The sequence below is a fragment of the Xenopus laevis genome, chromosome 1S, assembly GCF_017654675.1.
Source record: "Xenopus laevis strain J_2021 chromosome 1S, Xenopus_laevis_v10.1, whole genome shotgun sequence".
Lineage (NCBI taxonomy): Eukaryota > Metazoa > Chordata > Amphibia > Anura > Pipidae > Xenopus > Xenopus laevis.
This window is the reverse complement of record NC_054372.1, coordinates 180,638,293-180,661,839: the sequence shown is the minus strand read 5'-3', so window position 1 is coordinate 180,661,839 and position 23,547 is coordinate 180,638,293. Positions and strand designations below refer to the sequence as shown.

Here is a 23,547-nt window from a genome sequence, read left to right as displayed (position 1 = left end):
TATACTAGAGCAATACATATAAGGAGGGTGACTGGCTGGGGCAGTGGATGGGGCAGTAGAGTGGCAGGCACAGCATTACTACATTAGATCAGTAGCAAGTACAAGTGGCACAGGGTCTGCACCTTTTTCGGACAGAGCAGTTTTTGGGTGAGTACAAAGGGAGGTGGGATGTAGAACACTGGGGGGACAGAGAAGAGTATAAAGTAGGGCCACTGATACAGGTAAGGGGGGGAAGGGACAGGCTGAGATACACAGGGACTTGTAGGAGGGGCACGTGGGACAGGGGCAGTAGAGTGGGAGGAGCAATAGAGTGGGAGGAGTTGATACAGTAGCTGGGGCAGTACAGTATTACTGGGTCAGTATCTATGAGAAAGGACTTTTAGGGCCGGAGGGACGTATATGGGGCAGTACAGCAGGGGGAGGGACAGTACATTAGGGGGCGGGACAGTGGGACACGGCCGTTCCATTGAGGGGAGAGGGGTGTATGACACAAGGAGCCGGAGTGCAGGGGCGGCCCGGGGAGGAGCCGGGAGTTCTGGCAGCATTTCGATGACTTCTTTCCTTTGCTCACATTAGATGGTCGGGACATAACGGCTCCATCTTGGCCCCGGTGCCTCCCCCCGGCTCGGAGCAGATCATGGCGCTGAGGGCACGAGCCATCTATGACTTTCGAGCGGAGAACCCGGGGGAGGTGTCGCTGCGGGAGTCCGAGGTGCTGAGTCTGTGCAGCGAGCAGGACATAGAGGGCTGGTTGGAAGGGGTGAACAGCCGGGGGGAGCGCGGACTCTTTCCTGCCTCTTACGTGGAAGTTGTTCGCGGGGAACCCGCCGCTCCGCCGCCTCCTCCTCCGGCGCTGGGAGATTCTCGTTACGCCAATTTGCCCACGGGAGGCTACGAACCGGCCCAGCCCTTCCAGAGCGTCGCTGCCCCGCACTTGGGCCTCGCCTTCCAGCCCCGGGCGCCCTCCCTCGGTTACCAGACCAGCCAGCCCAGCGACGACGACTGGGACGACGAATGGGACGACAGTAGCTCCACTGCGACCGAGGAACCGGCTGGTCCGACGTGTGGCACTTACTCGGGCGGTTACCATGACTACGAAGGCTCCGGCAGCAGCAGATTCCGCTTATCCACCCGCTCCGACCTGCCGCCCGGCCCTTACTCCACCTCCGCCTCCTCACAAGCCCCGGGCAAAGGCTCCGCCACGGTCAGCCGCAACCTCAACCGCTTCTCGGCCTTCGTGAAGAGCGGCGGGGAGGCTTTCGTGCTGGGGGAGGCGGCGGGGTTCGTGCGTGACGGGGACAAACTGTGTCTGGTGCAGGGGCCTGACGGGCCGGAGTGGCAGGAGAATCCCTACCCGTTCCGCTGTAACATAGACGAGCCCACCAAGCAGACCAAGTTCAAGGGCATAAAGAGTTACATCTCGTACCGACTCCTCCCCAGTCACACGGGGCTGCAGGTTCACCGCCGCTACAAACACTTCGACTGGCTCTACGCGCGTCTCCTCTACAAGTTCCCCGTCGTGTCGGTGCCGCGCATCCCGGAGAAACAAGCCACGGGGAGGTTCGAGGAGGATTTTATCTCCAAGCGCAGGAAGGGGCTGGTGTGGTGGATGGATCACATGTGCAGTCACCCGGTGCTGGCGCGATGCGACGCCTTCCAGCACTTCCTCACCTGCACCGACGACAAGGCCTGGAAACAGGGGAAGAGAAAGTGCGAGAGGGACGACTTGGTGGGGGCCAACTTCTTCCTCACCCTCAGCCTCTCCCCGGGCTCCCCTGTCCTCGACCCGCACGATGTGGACGGCCGGCTGGACGGGTTCAAAGCGTTCACTAAGCGCATGGATGAGGGGGTCCTGCTGCTCAGTCAGACCGCGGGCGAGTTCGCGCGCAAACAGGCGTCCGGCTTCAAGAAGGAGTATCAGAAGGTGGGACTGGCTGTCAGGGGGCTCGGCCAGGCCTTTGAGATGGACCACATGGCTTTCTCCGCCGGACTCAACCGGGCAATGGCCTTTACCGGGGAAGCCTACGAGGCTATCGGGGAGATGTTCGCTGAGCAGCCCCGGCAGGACTTGGACCCCATTATGGACTTGTTGGCTGTTTACCAGGGACACCTCGCCAACTTCCCCGACATCATCCACGTGCAGAGAGGTAAGTCCCACCCACCTGACTGGGGCACCCCCAGAGTCTTCCTAATGTCACCCCCAGAGTCTTCCTAATGTCACCCCCAGAGTCTTCCTAATGTCCCCCCCAGAGTCCCCTAATGTCATCTTCCTAATGTCAAGGAGTCTTCCTAATGTCACCCCAGAGTCTTCCTAATGTCACCCCCAGAGTCTTCCTAATGTCACCCCCAGAGTCTTCCTAATGTCACCCCCAGAGTCTTCCTAATGTCACCCCAGAGTCTTCCTAATGTCACCCCCAGAGTCTTCCTAATGTCACCCCCAGAGTCTTTCCTAATGTCCCCCCCAGAGTCTTCCTAATGTCCCCCCCCAGAGTCTTCCTAATGTCCCCCCCAGAGTCTTCCTAATGTCACCCCCAGAGTCTTCCTAATGTCACCCCCAGAGTCTTCCTAATGTCACCCCCAGAGTCTTCCTAATGTCACCCCCAGAGTCTTCCTAATGTCACCCCCAGAGTCTTCCTAATGTCACCCCCAGAGTCTTCCTAATGTCACCCCCAGAGTCTTCCTAATGTCACCCCCAGAGTCTTCCTAATGTCACCCCCAGAGTCTTCCTAATGTCACCCCCAGAGTCTTCCTAATGTCACCCCCAGAGTCTTCCTAATGTCACCCCCAGAGTCTTCCTAATGTCACCCCCAGAGTCTTCCTAATGTCACCCCCAGAGTCTTCCTAATGTCCCCCCCAGAGTCTTCCTAATGTCCCCCCCAGAGTCTTCCTAATGTCCCCCCCAGAGTCTTCCTAATGTCCCCCCCAGAGTCTTCCTAATGTCCCCCCAGAGTCTTCCTAATGTCCCCCCAGAGTCTTCCTAATGTCCCCCCCAGAGTCTTCCTAATGTCCCCCCGAGTCTCCTAATGTCCCCCCAGAGTCTCCCTAATGTCACCCCCAGAGTCTTCCTAATGTCACCCCCAGAGTCTTCCTAATGTCACCCCCAGAGTCTTCCTAATGTCACCCCAGAGTCTTCCTAATGTCACCCCCAGAGTCTTCCTAATGTCACCCCAGAGTCTTCCTAATGTCACCCCCAGAGTCTTCCTAATGTCACCCCCAGAGTCTTCCTAATGTCACCCCAGAGTCTTCCTAATGTCACCCCCAGAGTCTTCCTAATGTCACCCCCAGAGTCTTCCTAATGTCACCCCCAGAGTCTTCCTAATGTCACCCCAGAGTCTTCCTAATGTCACCCCCAGAGTCTTCCTAATGTCACCCCCAGAGTCTTCCTAATGTCACCCCCAGAGTCTCCTAATGTCCCCCCCCGAGTCTCCCTAATGTCCCCCCCCGAGTCTCCCTAATGTCCCCCCCCGAGTCTCCCTAATGTCCCCCCCGAGTCTCCCTAATGTCCCCCCCCGAGTCTCCCTAATGTCACCCCCCGAGTCTCCCTAATGTCACCCCCCGAGTCTCCCTAATGTCACCCCCAGAGTCTCCCTAATGTCACCCCCAGAGTCTTCCTAATGTCACCCCCAGAGTCTTCCTAATGTCACCCCCAGAGTCTTCCTAATGTCACCCCCAGAGTCTTCCTAATGTCACCCCCAGAGTCTTCCTAATGTCACCCCAGAGTCTTTCCTAATGTCACCCCCAGAGTCTTCCTAATGTCACCCCCAGAGTCTTCCTAATGTCACCCCCAGAGTCTTCCTAATGTCACCCCCAGAGTCTTCCTAATGTCACCCCCAGAGTCTTCCTAATGTCACCCCAGAGTCTTCCTAATGTCACCCCCAGAGTCTTCCTAATGTCACCCCCAGAGTCTTCCTAATGTCACCCCCAGAGTCTTCCTAATGTCACCCCCAGAGTCTTCCTAATGTCACCCCCAGAGTCTTCCTAATGTCACCCCCAGAGTCTTCCTAATGTCACCCCCAGAGTCTTCCTAATGTCACCCCCAGAGTCTTCCTAATGTCACCCCAGAGTCTTCCTAATGTCACCCCCAGAGTCTTCCTAATGTCACCCCCAGAGTCTTCCTAATGTCACCCCCAGAGTCTTCCTAATGTCACCCCCAGAGTCTTCCTAATGTCACCCCCAGAGTCTTCCTAATGTCCACCCCCCAGAGTCTTCCTAATGTCACCCCAGAGTCTTCCTAATGTCACCCCCGAGTCTCCCTAATGTCCCCCCCGAGTCTCTCTAATGTCCCCCCCCGAGTCTCCCTAATGTCCCCCCCAGAGTCTCCCTAATGTCCCCCCCAGAGTCTCCCTAATGTCCCCCCAGAGTCTCCCTAATGTCCCCCCAGAGTCTCCCTAATGTCCCCCCAGAGTCTCCCTAATGTCCCCCCCAGAGTCTCCCTAATGTCCCCCCCAGAGTCTCCCTAATGTCCCCCCCGAGTCTCCCTAATGTCCCCCCCCCGAGTCTCCCTAATGTCCCCCCCCCGAGTCTCCCTAATGTCCCCCCCCCGAGTCTCCCTAATGTCCCCCCCCCGAGTCTCCCTAATGTCCCCCCCCGAGTCTCCCTAATGTCCCCCCCCCGAGTCTCCCTAATGTCCCCCCCCCCGAGTCTCCCTAATGTCACTCCCCGAGTCTGGGCCCCCTGTCTCCCAATGAATGACATACAAACACTAGCCAATCACTTGGGGGCTGTAGTCTGCTGGAGGGATGCTTGCCCATTAGTTATATATGTGTCTTTAGACAGGGCTCAGCTGACCTGGAGCAGAGATTGCAATAGTGTCCTGTTGTCAGTAGCCACAAGCCCCCTGATCTCCTGACCAGGCTCTGTACTCTAGGCCAGTACAGCTGCAGGGCAGCGGGACCCTCAAAGAGATTTTCATGACCCTAAGTGTGCGCGTGGGCTCTGTAGCTCTATTTGAAACTTTTTTTTTATATAAATGTACCATTAGATCTGCAGTATTAGAAATAATCTTCCTACTATATGTACAATTTTGACAGTTCAGAGTAAGGAGCAAAGTGTTTGCCTTGTCACTGTGCCGTGTGAAGTCCTTTAAACCAAGTCAACCGTTTATCTGCCTGTGTATGGGGCTACCCAACCAATATCTAGCCAAAAATTGGCCAGGTGTTAATGGGGCAGGTTTGATTTTCACATTGGATCAAGACTGTTGATGCAGAAGCTTCAGGACATTCTGGTATTTGTAGATTCATAATCACTTTCCAAGCCTGAATCTGCTTTGATAATACAGTTTAGTGAACATGGACAGAAACACTAAATACTAATGGAATAATTAAAGTTCCATTGTTGGTCCTTAGGAATGACAGCTTTCTGCTATGTGACAAGTTCGATTGTTAAAGGGGAACTATAGCAAAAATGAAAATTTAATATGCGTCATACTGAAATAAGAAACTTTGTAAATACAATCCATTAAATATTCTGCGTCGGTTCTGTAATAATCAACATTATCTTCACTATCCCTCTCTCAGCATCTGTTTTTCTTCTTTCTCTTTTCATGCAGCAGTTGGGTGTCAGATAATCATTGACAGTTATTGTAGATACAAAATATCTTATGGGGGGGGCTTCCTTTCTTAGAAGATCTATTAAGAGCTCACTTAAATAACTGATTGCAGTACAAACAAAATCTAAAACAATAACTGCCTTTTGCACAAATTCGGCATGTAGAGAGACATGATGTCTTGTGATTTTAATAGAGTGAGCTCTAATACATCTTCTAGGCAAAAGAAGCCCCCCTATAAGATATATTGGATGTAACTGTCAATAAATATCTGACACCCAACTGCTGCATGAAGACAGAATGAAGAGAAACAGATGCTGAGAGAGGAATAATGAATATAAACTTGATTATTTAAAGGGATACTGTCATGAGAAAAAAACATTTTTTTCAAAATGAATCAGTTAATAGTGCTGCTCCAGCAGAATTATGCACTGAAATCTATTTCTCAAAAGAGCAAACGATTTTTTTATATTCAATTTTGAAATCTGACATGGGGCTAGACATATTGCCAATTTCCCAGCTGCCCCAAGTCATGTGACTTCTGCCTGAGAAATGGAATTCAGTGCAGAATTCTGCTGGAGCAGCACTATTAACGGATTCATTTTGAAAAAAATGTTTTTTCCCATGACAGTATCCCTTTAAGAAACAATGCAGAATATTTAATTGATTGTATTTACAAAGTTTCTTATTTCAGTATGCTGAAGCTAATATAAAATTTTCATTTTCACGATAGTCTTTTGCTTTGCTGTATTGCTTTGCACAATGGCTTTGCACAATGGCTCAATCTGTCGTTCTGCTAAACTTGCATACTGTATTTGTATTACATAACCTCACATGTCCAGGGATTCTGCTGGTTGGGCTCTCCGTATAGTATTTTAACAAATGTATTGTTCTACAATGACCTTTCTGACTCAAAGAACAATGGCGTGGGATCAAGCGACAGGCATTAAAGGGATTCTGTCATGATTTTTATGATGTCGGTTTTATTTATAAATTACACTGTTTACACTGCAAATAATTCACTCTACAATATAAAATTTAATTCCTGAACCAGCAAGTGTATTTTTAGTTGTAATATTGGTGTGTAGGCGCCATCTCAGGTCATTTTGCCTGGTCATGTGCTTTCAGAAAGAACCAGCTCTTTAGGATTGAACTGCTTTCTGGCAGTCTGTTGTTTCTCCTACTCAATGTAACTGAATGCGTCGCAGTGGGACATGGATTTTACTATTGAGTGCTGTTCTTAGATCTACCAGGCAGCTGTTATCATAGGGAGCTGCTATCGGATTACCTTCCCATTGTACTTTTGTTGGGCTGCAGGGGGGAAAGGGAGGGGGCGATATCGCTCCAACTTGCAGTAAAGAGTGACTGAAGTTTATCAGAGCACTTGTCACATGACTTGAGGCAGCTGGGAAACTGACAATATGTCGAGCCCCATGTACGATTTTAAAATTAAATATCAAAACATCAGTTTGTTCTTTTGAGAAATTGATTCAGTGCAGAATTCTGCTGGAGCAGCACTATGATGCATTTTGAAATAATTTTTTTTTCCCATGACCGTATCCCTTTAAAGTTCAAATTGAAAAATACTAATAGCTTGGGGCCTGTGAGTGATGTGGAAAATGGGGTTACTTGTTAGGTGCATTTTTGTTAACTGGGTCCTTCGCCCAAAAAAACAATTTCTGCATAATTTAAAAAAAAAAAACTTTCCAGTATATGTTGGTACCTGCAAAAAAAAAGCGGGCATCCTGCGTAATGAGGGGATGATTACAGGTGCGGGTACACCCACGGGTCTGCGGAGTTGTGGGTCGGGTTGCAGGTCTCATCTAAATTTCTTATTTTATGTAATATTGTCTATATTTTACTCCTTTTAAAGTTTTACAAAACTTGTTTTCTGTCCCGTCCGCATTTGGAGAAAGGAGAAAAGGCTCAGGTTACACAGCAAATAGCAGATAAGCTCTGTAGAACATAATGGTTTTATCTGTTATCCACTAGTTAACCTGTGCCATATAGACTTTTTCCAATTTCTGCCATTGCTACACAGCAGCTTGTTTATATGAACTATAGTAGTGTTTCTAAAGCAAACACATCAGTTTTACCAGTACAGGGCAACAGTAAATTATATTTTCATTACTTTAAAACACTTTCTTTTTTGATGTTACTGTTCCTTCAAGGTGGTCATACAGGGGCCAATAAAAGTAGATGGTCGGCAGCATATTGGCCCATGAATGAAGCCCACCAACTGATCTGCCTTGCAGACATCTGGCTGTAAATTGGTTTCTAATACACTTGTTTTCTATTAGTTAAAGGGGAACACAACTCTACATTTATTCTATGTCTATATCCAAGCTATGAGCATACTAGACAGGCTGTTCCTGCTGCCGTGTGGTGGCTTTTCCATTACCATAAGTTTTTGTCTTGCAGTACTGACAGTGATTTCAGGCCACACACCACTTGATTGCTGTGTCACACCGTCTCTTGAAACGGGATAACAATACTACAGTAGTGATGTGAAAAGAGATAAGGAAGGCTATACTCGGGGAGGTAAAGAACAATGGAGTCTGATGCAATGCTGAACTTGCAAATGACCTCATTAATACCTTAATAGATGCCAGAGTAAACAAAACTAGACATTAATATACACTCACATCTTTCTTATGTGGGACAATACAATTTTGAGACCTGTTAAACCTAATAGAAAACTTCCATGAAACCGGTAGCTTTGACTTTGCATATAAAGTTGTCTACCCCCTGGTTTCATTATTTCTCATGCACATTTTGAAACCGTACTGCTACTTTAAACCCAAATATTTTCTCATGCCCTAGTTATGCTGGCATGGTCTGTACGGGAAGATTTTTTTTTTTTTGTGGCTTTCACAACTGTAACATGCTGCCTGCGTGCGGATGGGCTGTGGCTGTGTATGCTGGTATTGTGTATGTTCTGTGCTCTGTGCAGTGAGAGAGGATTCATTGGCTGGGATTAGATCATTAAGATGAAGAAACTAAGCATGAAAAGCCAATGAGCTGAAATTAGAGGGTCCAACAGAGTTGTTGCTGCACCGGTATATTACACTAGAGACTTTATTTGACCCTTAGTGTACATGGACTAATGAGTGTGTGAGGTCCAAGTGTGTATCTGTAGACTAAGGCTACAGACATGTGGATAGTTGCTGCATTTTCGGCACGATTTGCACCGATAGCTGACCGCAGCGTAAATGCACTAACGTAGCATGCCATTGCCGAAAATCGCAAGCGTATTTATGCAGTGGTCGGCTTTTTTTCCAAAAACCGTGGACCGCGCCAAAAACGCGGCAAGCATCCGCGTGTATGTCCCTAGCCTTAGGTATTGGTTTTACATTCAAAATACACTGAACTATTCAAGTTTATCTGTAAGATTCAGTATAGTTGGAATTGCTTAAAGACCTTAATTAAGCCCATCCCTATATTTCATGTTTAAAATCAAAATAAACTCCTTTGCGCAACCTTCACTCTGCTTCTGACCTTCACTTCGATTCTCCTCTCATCATTTCTGCCCACTCTCATCTACAAGACTTCTCTCAGGCCTCTGCTTTTCTCTGGAACTCTACCTTGAGCATACCACCCAACTGTCCTGTTTTTAGAGGGATAGTCCCTCTTTTGACAGCTCAACCCACAGTCCCTCATTTGTACTGGAAAGTCCAGTTTTTCTCTGCACTGAACAGCCAGAAAAAGTTTCTAACTTAATCGGCTTTTGGGAGAGACCAGAAAGCCACAGCTGCATATAAGATACTGTTGTAACAATTTTGAGAAAAGCAAATAAGTAATTGTAACTATTTTGAGATAAGGGAATAAGTAATTGTTACAATATAAGATAACAGACCCCTTGGGAAAAGTTAGACTTACAGCTTAAAGGGCAATTCACCTTCATTAGCAAAACTGCAATAACTGACAAAAAACACAGAGATATGCTTTAATAACCTGCCAAATTTTGTAAAATGAACATGGTAATTAGGGGGTGTGGCCACAAAAACGGCATGGCCAAAGCAATCAACACACTGCGCACAACAACTTTTTTGTCCCTCTTTATTTCCTAAATGTTGTGAGTTATGGCCTCGAGCTGTCAGACTTTCTCCTTCTTTCCGAACTTTCAAACACTCCTTAAAGACCAACCTGTTTAGAGAAGCTTATTCAATGTACCTTAATTAATCAATCATTGCTGTATCATAAATAACAAAATTGTTTCTAAAATCCTAATGTCTCAATTGTACCCTAACCTTTAGTTTGTAAACTCTCGCATGTAGGCCCCTCTAATCCTTTTGTACTATTGTAAAGTAAAGCAAGTGCGTAACTTGGGGCTATATAAATAAATGATGATGGTGATAGTAGAGCCATTCTCAATAGATCACCCTGTATACCATGAGCAGAGGATAGAATTTCCATTGCACTGCTCAGCTGATGTGTATACAGAATACGGCCTCCATTGCAATGATTCAGGCAGGGAATGTTGTGTGCTATCCCCTACACATTATAAATAATAGCAGGTAAACTCTCCTTCTAAACCTTCAAATAGTTTCCTTTATTTTAATGTATCCGCTGAGCCAAATCAAGAATTGCTTTAGAAATCTCTCATAACATGGCCAAAAGCAACTTGCCCAGGCAGCAGTAATGTAATATTTGTCTGATGCAATCCAAACACATAACCGTTTTATATTGGGCACCGAAATATGCAGGTGCCAACATTTTCTTTATGGCAGTTACCCAGAGATGCTAAATTCCACATAACAATTAGGGATTTAATAGGATGTTCTTTATGTGAAAATTATCTGGAAATATATATATAAATATATATATATATATATATATATATATATATATATATATATATATATATATATATATATATATATATATATATATATATATATATATATACACATACACATACAATGAAGGCATACCTCCCAACTGTCCCATTTTTAGAGGGACAGTCCCTCTTTTGACAGCTCAACCCGCAGGACTGGAAAGTCCTGTTTTTCTCTGCATTGAACAGCCAGAAAAAGAAACAAAGTTTCTAGCATAATTGGCTTTTGGCAGAGAACCCACAACAGCCACAGCTTCAGATAAGATACTTTTGTAACAATTTCGACATAAGTAAATGCAACAATATAAGATAACAGGTCCCTTGGGAAATGTTAGATTTAGAGCTTAAAGTGCAATTCACCTTCATTAGCAAAACTGTAATAACTGAAAAAAACACAGAAATAGGTTCAAACTTTCATAACCTGCCAAATTTTGTAAAATGATCATGGTAATTGGGGGATGTGGCCACAAAATGTTGGGAGGTATGAATGAAGGTGGTCTGCTTGTGGCCTTTTTCAAGGTTACTTGCCCTTGTGGATATTTGTTATCTCTTTAGCTTTTTGTGTAATCCACAACTTCTGGTTATAGAGAATGGAGTTTCCTTGTCTCTTTAAAGGAGAATTCAAACCTGTTGAAAAAAAAAAAAACCCACACCCCCCATCCCAGGTAGACCCCCTCCTCCCAGTCTAACTGCCCTCTGGGGAAATGCCCCATACTTTATATTTACCCCTCGGCGCAGATTCTGGCAACGGACTTCACGGCATCCATCTTCTGGGTCCTCTGTAATATGACTGGGAGACCATTTCCCCAGTGGGGCAGTTAGCCTGGGGGGAGTAGGGAGGGGGATCCACGTGGGGTGGCGGTACAGGTTTTTTTTCTACAGGGTTGAATTCTCCTTTAAAGGAACAGTAACGCCAAAAAATGAAAGTGTTTTAAAGTAATGACAATATCATGTAGTGTTGCCCTGCACAGGTAAAACTGATCTGTTTGCTTCAGAAACACTACTATAGTTCATATAAACAAGCTGCTGAGTAGCAATGGTGGAAATTTTAAAAAGGCTATATGGCACAGGTTAAATAGTGGATACCAGATAACACCATTATGTTCTACAGAGCTTATCTGTTATCTGCTGTGTAACCTGAGCCTTTTCTCCTTTGAATAGCTGCCCCCATTGCTACACAGCAGCTTATTTATATAAACAATAGTAGTGTTTCTGAAGCAAACACGCCCATTTTACCAACACTGCATTATATTTGTATTACTTTAATTTTTAAAGTTACTGTTCCTTTAAGATGAGGCAGAGTGAAAACAATTGAGAATTCATCATTTTTGCTAATCACTTGGGGAAGATGAGTGTTGCCCGCATGCATAGTTTGTGTGACATGTTTCTGCTTATATTTCTGGTTTCAGTGCCTAGTAGAAATGAGCCATGTTTCTCTTGAGTACAGTCTCTGCCCTTTTAGATGTGAGAGCAGCCAGTAAATGCTGGTCAGCAAGCTTTGTGTGTGTCACGTTCTGATTCTTTTTCACCGGCTTTGTCTGGCTGCCTGATACCACAGCATCATCGACCGATTGCTTGTAAATCATGAAATACCTCCGTGCGCCAGATTTTACTTTTGAGTAACATGTGAGTCAGACATTTATTTTAACTCTGTTAAACTAATTTATTTTACTCAGTCGCCAGTAGATGTATGTCCTCCTATCAAGGGCTTCTACCCAGGATTTGGCTTTGACCACATCATTACAGTGATGTTTCCATGTCTGATATTAAAATGATCTGTGGTTGCCCCTAGTTAATTAGTCCTCTCATAGAAAAGTACAGGTATTGGACCTATTATTCAAAATGCTAGGGGCCTGGGGTTTTCCGCATAACAGATCTTTCTATAATTTGCATCTCCATACCATAAGGCTACAAGAAATATCATGTAAACATCAAATAAACCCAATAGGCTGATTTTGCTTCCAATAAGGATTATCTTATTATAATTATATCTTATATTATTATATCTTAGTTTGGATCAATTACAAAGTACTGTTTTATTATTACAGAGAAAAGGAAATCATTTAAAATTTGGATTATTTGGATAAAACGGAATCTATGGTAGACAGCCTTTCCATTATTCGGAGCTTTCTGGATAACCGGTTTCCATATAACGTATCCCATACCTGTATTAACTGTGGAAGTCAGAGAATTGCAGAAGATGTAGTGAGTAGGAACTAGGTCTAAATAGCGCTACGGAAATAGCATGGAGCCTTATGGTTTACTGTTGTGTATGTGTCCAATCTAATTCTAACCAGCGCCAAAGCAAATAAAGTGGGGTGTGTAATATATTTTCATTTCTGGGTGCCCCCCACCCTGTGTCTCAGCTGACAGCAGTTCGATTCGGCTACGTGCATCTCACTAAGGGAGTCTTCTGTCCTTTCATTTCTTCATCGCTAACTGGATCCTTTTTAGAATCACTGAGCCTCGAATGGGTACATAAGCGCTGCACTGTTCTGGTGTGCAAGTAGCATTCCTCCTAGCCAAAGGCAAGCAAAGCTCACAGTTGGGAAAATGAATGGTTGCTTTCTTGCTGTTACCTATTAAAGGTCCCCATAGACGCAAAGATTTTTCTTTGGTGAACGATCGATTTCAGTGCAATCCGACCAATCCGTCAAATTATCGTGAGGTTACTGGGAATCGAACGATCGTGCATCTTACAATTTTTCGTCCAACATCTGTCAGAAAATTGATCGGCCAGGCTAAAATAAAATTATCGGCCCCAGTGCAGTCTATCTATGTTTGCAGGGCCAAGCAGGCAGATACCCGCCGTTTCCTGGCAATATCGCTAGAAATGGTCTTTTTAGCTGATGGACAAATCGTACATTTAAACGATCATTTTGAGTCAATCGTGGTCTCACGATAACTAAAAGATCTTTTAAAAATCTTTACATCTATGGCCATCTTAAGACTTATATTAATTTCTTTAAAATTTAAGAACATTAAAGGGATACTGTCATGGGAAAAAAATAATTTTTTTCAAAATTAATCGGTTAATAGTGCTACTCCAGCAGAATTCTGCACTGAAATCCATTTCTCAAAAGAGCAAACAGATTTTGTTTATATTCATTTTGTCAATTTCCCAGCTGCCCCAAGTCATGTGACTTGTGCTCTGATAAACCTCAATCACTCTTTACTGCTGTACTGCAAGTTGGAGTGATATCATCCCCCCTCCCTTTTTCCCCTCAGCAGCCAAACAAAAGAACAATGGGAAGGTAACCAGATAACAGCTCCCTAACACAAGATAACAGCTGCCTGGTAGATCTAAGAACAACACTCAATAGTAAAAACCCATGTCCCACTGAGACACATTCCGTTACATTGAGAAGGAAAAACAGCAGCCTGCCAGAAAGCATTTCTCTCCTAAAGTGCAGGCACAAGTCACATGACCAGGGGCAGCTGGGAAATTGACAAAATGTCTAGCCCCATGTCAGATTTCAAAATTGAATATAAAAAAAATCTGTTTGCTCTTTTGAGAAATGGATTTCAGTGCAGAATTCTGCTGGAGAAGCACTATTATCAGATGTGTTTTGAAAAAAAAAAAAATTTCCGATGACAGGATCCCTTTAACATCTCCCTTCAACCACTCTTACCAGTGGCCTATTGATTTGCAAACATTGGTTTTTATATAATGATTGATTTCCATGAGCCACTGCACACTGCATTTTTTATATTTGGGTATATTATGATATATGCATAATTTTGGCTCTGGGTTGTATCTTTGTCTTGGGTAGTGTGTATATATAGATATAGATATTTATATATAGGCACAATATATATATTTATATATTTTTTTTTTCAAATACAAGAAGCAATAAAGTCTAGTATCATTACATGGTAACTTTTCTTATGCACCTTTTGTATGTTCCTGAATATAATTCTTTACCCCCCTCCCAGGCATACTCTTCCAGAGCTAGGGATATATTCCACTCATACAGAGATGAATTTGATATGGCTTGTTACGTCACTGAGCTGCTGTCGGTATGACAGCAATGCCTGCTCTTCCATTTCACATTTCCATATACATGCTTTCCTCATATTCCCACAGATGTGCTAAGTCATACCTTTTCTTTTATAGGCCTGGAATTAAAAATAACGTTAGACGTGCGTCACAGGAGATCTTGTATCAGTGCTGCAACACGTCACTAAAAGTGGTTATTTCCTTCTGTCCTACTGACTTTTAATAGATTCAAATTGGCAAATTCATCCACGTAGATGTCAAAGCATTGACAGACAGGGAGCCCCTAACAGTACAAAGGTGCTCAGTGGAGCCAGCATAAGAAACTGCCCATAGATCCAATAGTGTGTGAAACATTAAAGGCATTCTGTCATGATTTTTATGATGTAGATTTTATTTCTAAATTACACTGTTTACACTGCAAATAATTTACTCTACAATAAAAAAGTCATTCCTGAACCAGCAAGTGTATATTTTTGTTGTAATATTGGTATGTAGGTGCACCTCAGGTCATTTTGCCTGGTCATGTGCTTTCAGAAAGAGCCAGCATGGAACTGCTTTCTGGCAGGCTGTTGTTTCTCCTACTCAATGACTGAATGTGTCACAGTAGGACCTGGATTTTACTATTGAGTGCTGTTCTTAGATCTACCAGGCATCTGTTATCATAGGGAGCTGCTATCTGATTACCTTCCCATTGTTCTGTTGTTGGGCTGCTGGGGGGAAAAGGGAGGGGACGATATCGCTCCGACTTGCAGTAAAGAGTGACTGAAGTTTATCAGAGCATAAGTCACATGACTTGAGGCAGCTGGGAAACTGACAATATGTCGAACCCTATGTCAGATTTCAAAATGAAATATAAAAAAAACTGTTTGTTCTGAGAAATGAGTTTCAGTGCAGAATTCTGTTGGAGCAGCACTATTAACTGATGCGTTTTGGAAAAAAATTTTTTTCCAAGACTGTATCCCATTAAGGCCATGAGGTATAATAATCCATGTGCCCTTACTGACAGGATTAATTGGTGCCTTGCTGCTGATAACTGGGATAAGAGAATTTTGCCGCTGGGGTTTTGAATTCAATTTACAGTAGGAAGTCAAGAGTTGCTTCTATGAGCACATGAAATTTGTTTCTTAAAGAACATTTTTTTTCTCAGAAGTAACAGCAAATATAACAAAGAATTATTTAAATGATGTGAAAGCAAGAACGTTTTACAATGGTTGTTTGTGTAGGGTACAGACTATAGTGGCCCTTGGGCAAAGTGTAGCACAGTTACAGATTCCTTCTGACACACCGTGTGTGGGAGTAACAATCATTCTGAGGTCTCTGGCTCAAGGCAAAAGGTGACTTCATTTCAGAAGTTGTAACAAGCACCCAGTACACTCCCAGTCACACAAGTAACAAGCACCCAGTCACACAAGAAACAAGCACCCAGTACACTTAGCTCCCAGTCACACAAGTAACAAGCACCCAGTACACTTAGCTCCCAGTCACACAAGTAAAAAGCACCCAGTACACTTAGCTCCCAGTCACACAAGTAACAAGCACCCAGTCACACAAGAAACAAGCACCCAGTACACTTAGCACCCAGTCACACAAGAAACAAGCACCCAGTACACTTAGCACCCAGTCACACAAGAAACAAGCACCTAGTACACTTAGCACCCAGTCACACAAGAAACAAGCACCCAGTATACTTAGCTCCCAGTCACACAAGTAAAAAGCACCCAGTACACTTAGCTCCCAGTCACACAAGTAAAAAGCACCCAGTACACTTAGCACCCAGTCACACAAAAAACAAGCACCCAGTACACTAAGCTCCCAGTCACACAAGTAACAAGCCCCCAGTACACTTAGCTCCCAGTCACACAAGTAACAAGCACCCAGTACACTTAGCTCCCAGTCACACAAGTAACAAGCACCCAGTACACTTAGCTCCCAGTCACACAAGTAACAAGCACCCAGTACACTTAGCTCCCAGTCACACAAGTAACAAGCACCCAGTACACTTAGCTCCCAGTCACACAAGAAGCAAGCACCCAGTACACTTAGCTCCCAGTCACACAAGTAAAAAGCACCCAGTACACTTAGCACCCAGTCACACAAGTAACAAGCACCGGGCACCCAACCACACAGGTCAGATTGCCATATTATTTCTATTATTTTCCACTTGTTTGTGTTCTGATCTGTTAAGGGCTTGGGTGTGGGAGAAATGTAGGAAAGCAGAATTTTCTTTTATGTGAACGTGGTTCTTTAAACACCACAAGCCAAATCCCGTGTCCAATAATAGTCTTTTAGCATAACACTATTTTATTCAGCTTCTTCCAACAAATAAAGCATGTGTAAGGGACTCCTTAGCTGCAGTGGTGTAGACAGATGCCGCATGCAGCAATAAGTAAAAGTGCTCGTAAGGACCCTGAACAAGTTGACTTTAATTTTTTATTTTGCCATTAGATCCTCATTGACTGTAATGAGTCTGTGCTTGTGCTGAGGTGGTGGTTTAACAGAGAGATGAGTAACTATGAGGCTGGATCCCCTTGGATTGTGTCCCTGCTTACTCACTGTGAATCAGGTCCCATCTGGCTCCCAGACATGGAGCTGACATGATGTGATTGGGTTTCCCCTGATCCTTTTACAGTCTCGTCTGGTCTGTGCTGCTAAAGGGAGGAGAACTGACAGTGCCAGCTCCAGAGAGGTTGCATTTCTCTCCTAGATAATTATATATCTCACTAGATAAGTGTTGGGGGAAATAAATGTGAGGGTCTGGTGTCTCTCATGGTTGCTAGTTATTGTTAATCTGCCAGGGATATATTGGGAAATATACACCAAAAAGGGTTTCCTGTTCATGTTAATGAATATGAGCTGTTGCTGAGACTATGAGCTTTGTATAAAGAGATATGACTGTATTTACAGGGTATTTCACCATTCTGCGGATTGCTTCATCACCGGTTGTATTTCTCCTACACAAATCAAATACTACAGTGTAAATCTCTTAACTGAATGGGATACTGTCATGGGAAAACATGTTTTTTGTAAAAACACATCCGTTAATAGTGCTGCTCCAGCAGAATTCTGCACTGAAATCCATTTCTCAAAAGAGAAAACACATTCTTTTATATTTAATTTTGAAATCTAACATGTGGCTAGACATATTGTCTGTTTCCCAGCTGCCCCCAGTCATGTGACTTTTGCTCTGATAAACGTCAGCCACAGTTTACTGCTGTACTGTAAGTTGGAATGATATCACCCCCCCCCCCCAGCAGCCAAACAACAGAACAATGGGAAGGTAACCAGATAGCAGCTCCCTAACACAATATAACAGCTGCCTGGTAGATCTAAGAACAGCACTCAAAAGTAAAATCCATGTCCCTCTGCGGCTCCTTCAGTCACATTGAGTTGGAGAAATAACAGCCTGCCAGAAAGCAGTTCCATAGTGCTGGCTCTTTCTGAAAGCACATGACCAGGCAAAATGACCTGAGATGGCGCCTACACACCAATTTTATAAATTAAAAAAAAAATACACTTGCTGGTTCAGGGATGAAATTTTATATTGTAGGGTGGATTATTTGCAGTGTAAACAGTATAATTTAGAAATAAAACGACACCATAAAAATCATGACAGAATCCCTTTAACACTCTTATTGAAGCTATTGGCACATGCGAGTGAGCCACAATCCAGTCCATTGGGCTGAATGGAAGCAGCCAGGGCATCCGGGGAGAATACCACAGGGCCACAGAAAATGAAAGGGAAACGTTTCATTCCAACTGGCACAGCACTATAATTCCCATTGTCCCCTGCCAGTTTTGTAGAGCAGTTACTCTCAGGAACAAGCTGGAAAGAACTTGTACATAAATATATACAAAAAAAAAGTTACTAACCAGTGATTTTGGCCAGCCATTACATTTTATATATCTATTGAAAAATCGGGAGTCCATACAGCTATTCAGCATGGCCAAAGGGACCAGCCCCAGTTCCAAGGCAGTCAAATCCAAATAAGTTTATATCAAAAAAGATATATATCCCAAGGCCTTTTTGAGTAAAAATAAGAATAATTTATTGAATTTCACATTTAAAAAGTATTCAGTACATACCACCCCACATATCCCACCTTACGCGTTTCGCACCTTCCGGCGCTTAGTCATAGGTGTGTCTTGGGATATATATCTTTTTTGATATAAACTTATTTAGCCATTAAATTTTAACAACTATTTGAGATGCACCAAATCCATCCTATATGAAGTCCTCAACAAAAGATTTGGGCGCATAAGGAACAGAATTTAAACCCTAACTTGATAAAAAAAAAAAAAAAAAAAAAGTTTCCTTTCAGCTGTCCAAAATATTGATATTCTGACTAATAATTTGGATCTGCAGAAATTGCTGAGATCCAGTGCATCCTACCGAATATTTAGGTTGTTCCTAAATGGTGACGTTCACAAATTCAACACTTTTCTCTTATTAGAAAACAGACCTGAATGTGCCTGTTGTTTCAAAAGTAATTTTCATTAATAAATTTCCATGGGCCGGTTATCTTCTGCTGATTGGCAGAACAGGGAGCTTCCTTGGCATCCTATTTTATGGTTATGAAATAAATCTGAAGGGCAAGACATTGCTAAGAGAGAATTCAATCCTGATTTATTATGCCACACGTGTTCCTTGGCACAGCAAGAGAAAGTACATTGAGGGTCAGATTTATCAAGGGTCAAATTGAAAATTAAATTTTCGAGTTTATTTCATAGTCAAAACTATCAAATTCGACTAAGAAATTGTTAAAATTCGATTCAAGTTTTTTAAAAAAAAATTCTGATTCGGTTTTCGATATTTATCATACTCTGGCCCCCGAATTTGACTATTCGCCACCTAAAACCTGCCGAATTACTGTTTCAGTCACTGGGAGACGTCCTGCGATCAATTTGGAGTTGTTTTTAAATTAGAATTGTTTAAAATTGGAAAGAAATTCGATTCGGGTTTTCGGGTCGATCCTTTTCACCCGAGTTTAGAATTTTTTCAATAAAATTTAGACTGGTCGTATTTAGAGTTCATGGCGTTTATAGGATTTTTTTTAAAAAAAAAAAACAAAAAACCATGAATTTAAAATTATACCCTTGATAAATCTGCCCATGAGTGTTGGAAAATAGGTGTCAAATGGCACACAAAGAGATACTGAAATTTCCTAAAAATGATTTTCCTTTCCGGTTTGGTATTTTCCTGTGCTTAAGCCAGATTCCTGTGAGAAATGTTTTTTTTTTTACTTGTGATGATCCTAAGCTTTTGGAATGGAGAAACATCTCCAGGAGGCTCGCCCCCTGTAGTAGAGCAGATTTAGTGTGGGTGATCAATCTCCTCATGTGTCAGCACCCTTACTGATAGTAATTCTACCATTTATTGGTCTAGTTTAATAGATAAATAGACTTTAAAGTACAGGTTTTAATGTGACTCTAGCTCAGGCCTACTGAACTCGAATGATTCTTTCTTCCCCAGAGGCAGCACCTCTTTATCAACAACACCCACACCCAATATTTTCAGTAAAGTATCCCTTTGTTTGGCAACATCTTTACCTGATGTGGCCACCAACACACTGGGCCATTTTAGGATGACCTGATCATTTGGCTCTTGAGCCAACGATTGGATCATAATGGGGGATCTGGGCAGTTCCTTATTCTTCACCCAATTTCTAACTTGTTTGATAAGAATTGCCCAGGTAGATCTCTGCCACCGGAGGCAGTTTTTCCATTTCTCCTCCATCCAGCCCATTACCAATTCTTGTGACTCAGGTGGGGATGGGGACGGACGGACTGATAGTTTGTGGTTTCATATTATTTGTTCATATTGTAAGTTGCATGTTGTACATTGCCTCTAAAGCTCTAGATTGCCCAATATGCCCACCTATGTGGTGAGTCTGGTAGGGCGGGTCTTTTATTTGGGTCCCTGGGATATTCTGATCATAATAAAGGCTTGCAAAGGCACATTGGGAGATGACAGTAATTCTTGTCCGGGGGATTTTTAAACCTGACCAACAGATATATGGGCAATCTCCAGATAGTCATTAGATTGTCCCCATACATGAGCCAAGAAGCTATAGAGCCATTGTGGGGGGCTGATTCGTCGGCTTGTGTTGGCCAATGTGAGTAGATGAGTGAGCCAGACTTCATGCCTCAGTAGTTATGTTTGGTCCACTTGGAAGAATTACTGATTTGGGTTAATAAACAGGAAATTGCAATTATTTGTACAGTAGAAACCATAGGGGTAGGAGAATGAGGAGGGCCTGAGCCATAGGAATAAGTCAGCACATTTAACCTGGGATTTCCATATTACACTGACAGGCTGGCTGTTTGTTCAGCTGTGTGGATCCCACTTCATGATTCACACCACAGTCAGAAAGCCAAATAGAGATGTTTTCCTTTCAGTACAGCTAATATCCTAATACAGGCGCAGGTTGTGGCTGTTGTTCTAGGTTTGTCCCTTTGATGTTACACATGTGATGGCAGATACATTTGTGCTTAGAGGAGTAGATGTGGTCACATGGGAAGATGTATATACACTTTGTGATCCTTGATTATCAGGTGTACCAAGTTCACTCTCACAGTAAGGTACTGCCAGGCCTTCCAAACTTTTCCAAATTGTAGCTATCACTGTGGAGAACCCATCTCTTTAGTCAGTAATCTCTTTATTTAGAAATGCACAGCATGTATCGGATCGAATGATCCTTCCTCAGGTGCTCATATAAGGTCTCATGGGAAGGTAGTCATGTACGGGCAACACCTCAGGGACCCCGAATATACAGAATATTTTCTCATGGTGGCAAGTAAGAAATGGTGCAGTTAAATTTTTAGTTAGCATTAAAGGAAACTATACCCCTCAAACAATGTAGGTCTCTGTAAAAAGATATTGCATAAAACAGCTCATATGTAAAACCCTGCTTCATGTAAACAAACCATTTTCAGAAAAATATACTTTTCTAGTAGTACGTGCCATAATCACAAATAGAAAATTGGCATTTTAAAAAATAAGGGCCGCTTCCTGGGATCGTATAATTCACGGTGCACACAAACAAACCAAACAAACTATACTTCCTAGGTAACATGAGCCAATTAACAGACAGAGTTGTGTCTTTTGTTTCCTCACTTCTTCATGTTACAGTTAGAGTTGTAGTATTTCTGGTCAGGTGATCTCTGAGGCAGAACACAGACCATCACAAAATGGTGGTTCAAGGCAAGAGATTTTTCGCATTTTTTATGGTCAAAAATGTCAAATTTGATTAGGGAATTATCCAAACTCGATTCCAGTTTTTTTTTTAAAAAAAATTCGAATCCGATTTTGAGAGATTTATCATACTCTGGCCCTTTAAGAATTCGAATTAGACTATTTGCCACCTAAAACCTGCCGAACTACTGTTAAAGTCAATGGGATCAATTTGGAGATGTTTGCAGCCTTCCTGACAATCGAGTTTTTTTCTGAGAAAAAACTTAAATCGAGTTTGGTCGAATTTGATTTGCGTTTTCAGGTCGTTTAAATTCGTTCCAGTTTTAATAATTCGATTTTATTAATAAACTGCTGCAAGTTTTCATTTTCATTTTAATTTAAGGGAGTTTGAAAAAATTCACATAAATTCGACCCTTGATAAATGTGCCTTTAAAATTTTATTGCAAATATATGCAGTGTTTATAAACAACCATTTATAAACAGTTTACTCAGGGGCCACATATACAGTTAGGGTTGTCTGTTCTCTAACTTTGAAAGGGAGCAGCCCGAAGGCTTAGTATTAAATAGCAGCCTAAAACTGCTTAGTAGTTCTCTGACTACTAAAAATGGAAAAGTGAATATCAATTGCAGAAGTGTCCAGGGATTGAGTTTAGATCCTGTTTAAAAGTTGGTTTACACTGGAAAAGACAAAGCATACATCCAATTTGTTCCAAGTGTCATTCTTACCCAGTGGTCAGAAAAGTATATTCCCATGATGCAGTGCAGTCTGTCATTACACTGTGTTTAACAAATCATTGCACCACAAAAAAATCATGAAAAGTCTGCATATTTTTTTAACTGATGTAAATTGTAAAGTTGCTTGAAATTATGTTTTTGTGGAGTTTCCCCTTAACAGCCACTTCTTCTCCTCTGTTCCAGGGTCTCTGACCAAAGTGCGAGAGAGTAAGAAACAAGTTGAAGAAGGCAAGTTGGAGCTGCAGAAGGCCAGTGAAATCCAGGAGCGATGTAACGTCATTTCCTACGCCACGCTGGCAGAGATCCACCATTTCCACAAGATCCGCGTCAGAGACTTTAAGTCACAAATGCAACATTTCTTACAGCAACAGATCTGCTTCTTTCAAAAAGTGACTCTAAAATTGGAGGAGGCGCTACAGAAATATGACGTGGCCTAGTGACTCTCTGGGCTCTGAACTCTCCTAATTATGGGGGATTGCTCAAACCCAGGGTGGGGGTTGCAGTCACCCCTAAAGTATGAGAGAAGAACCTGTTGCCAATAATTGGCGGTTTGGTACACGAATGGTCGTACATTTATTTTTATGTTATACTGTGATAACGGAAAGATGGAACCATCATGTATAGTTCCATAAAACAGGCAACATAGCACATTTGTATTTAAATAATGCTATTCCTATCTATACCTACACTACTCTTGTACCTGTCCCGAGGAGCCACGTATGCAGCATTGCCTTACCCACGAACTATATATATCTATATCTCTCTATTTATATAGATATTATGGTGCATACTTGGGCTGGACTGTGATTAACAACTTAAGCTTTATTTTATACTCTTACACATGGATTTAACAAGTCCTCCGTTTACAGAACTTCTACTTGAGCAACTATTCAACTTTTGTGCCTTCCTGAGTATTTTTTTTTTTTTTTTAGCAATAAATTCATATTTTATCAGTGAAGAGAAATGCATCTGATATGTTAACGCTAAGAACATTAAATACCCCCTCATCCATAAACAGTATGTTTTAAGTAGGGATGCACCAAATCCACTATTTTGGATTTGGCCAGACCCCCGAATCCTTTGCAAATTAGGGATGGGAAGGGGAAAAAAATTATTACTTCCTTGTTTTGTGACAAAAGTCACGCGATTTCCCTCCCCGCCCTTAATTCGCATATGCATATTAGGATTCTGATTCGGTTCAGCCGGGGAGAAGGATTCGGCCGAATCCTGCTGAAAAA

General features: G+C 42.9%; 1 protein-coding gene across 1 annotated transcript; it reads left to right on the top strand.

The window, feature by feature from the left end:
- The first annotated feature begins 584 nt into the window (after positions 1-584).
- On the top strand, positions 585-23,264 carry snx18.S (sorting nexin 18 S homeolog). Its single transcript, NM_001094806.1, is given in 2 exon segments — positions 585-2,147; positions 22,493-23,264. Coding segments are annotated over 2 exon segments (1,764 nt in total). The 5' UTR covers positions 585-637; the 3' UTR covers positions 22,747-23,264.
- Positions 23,265-23,547: the final 283 nt, after the last annotated feature.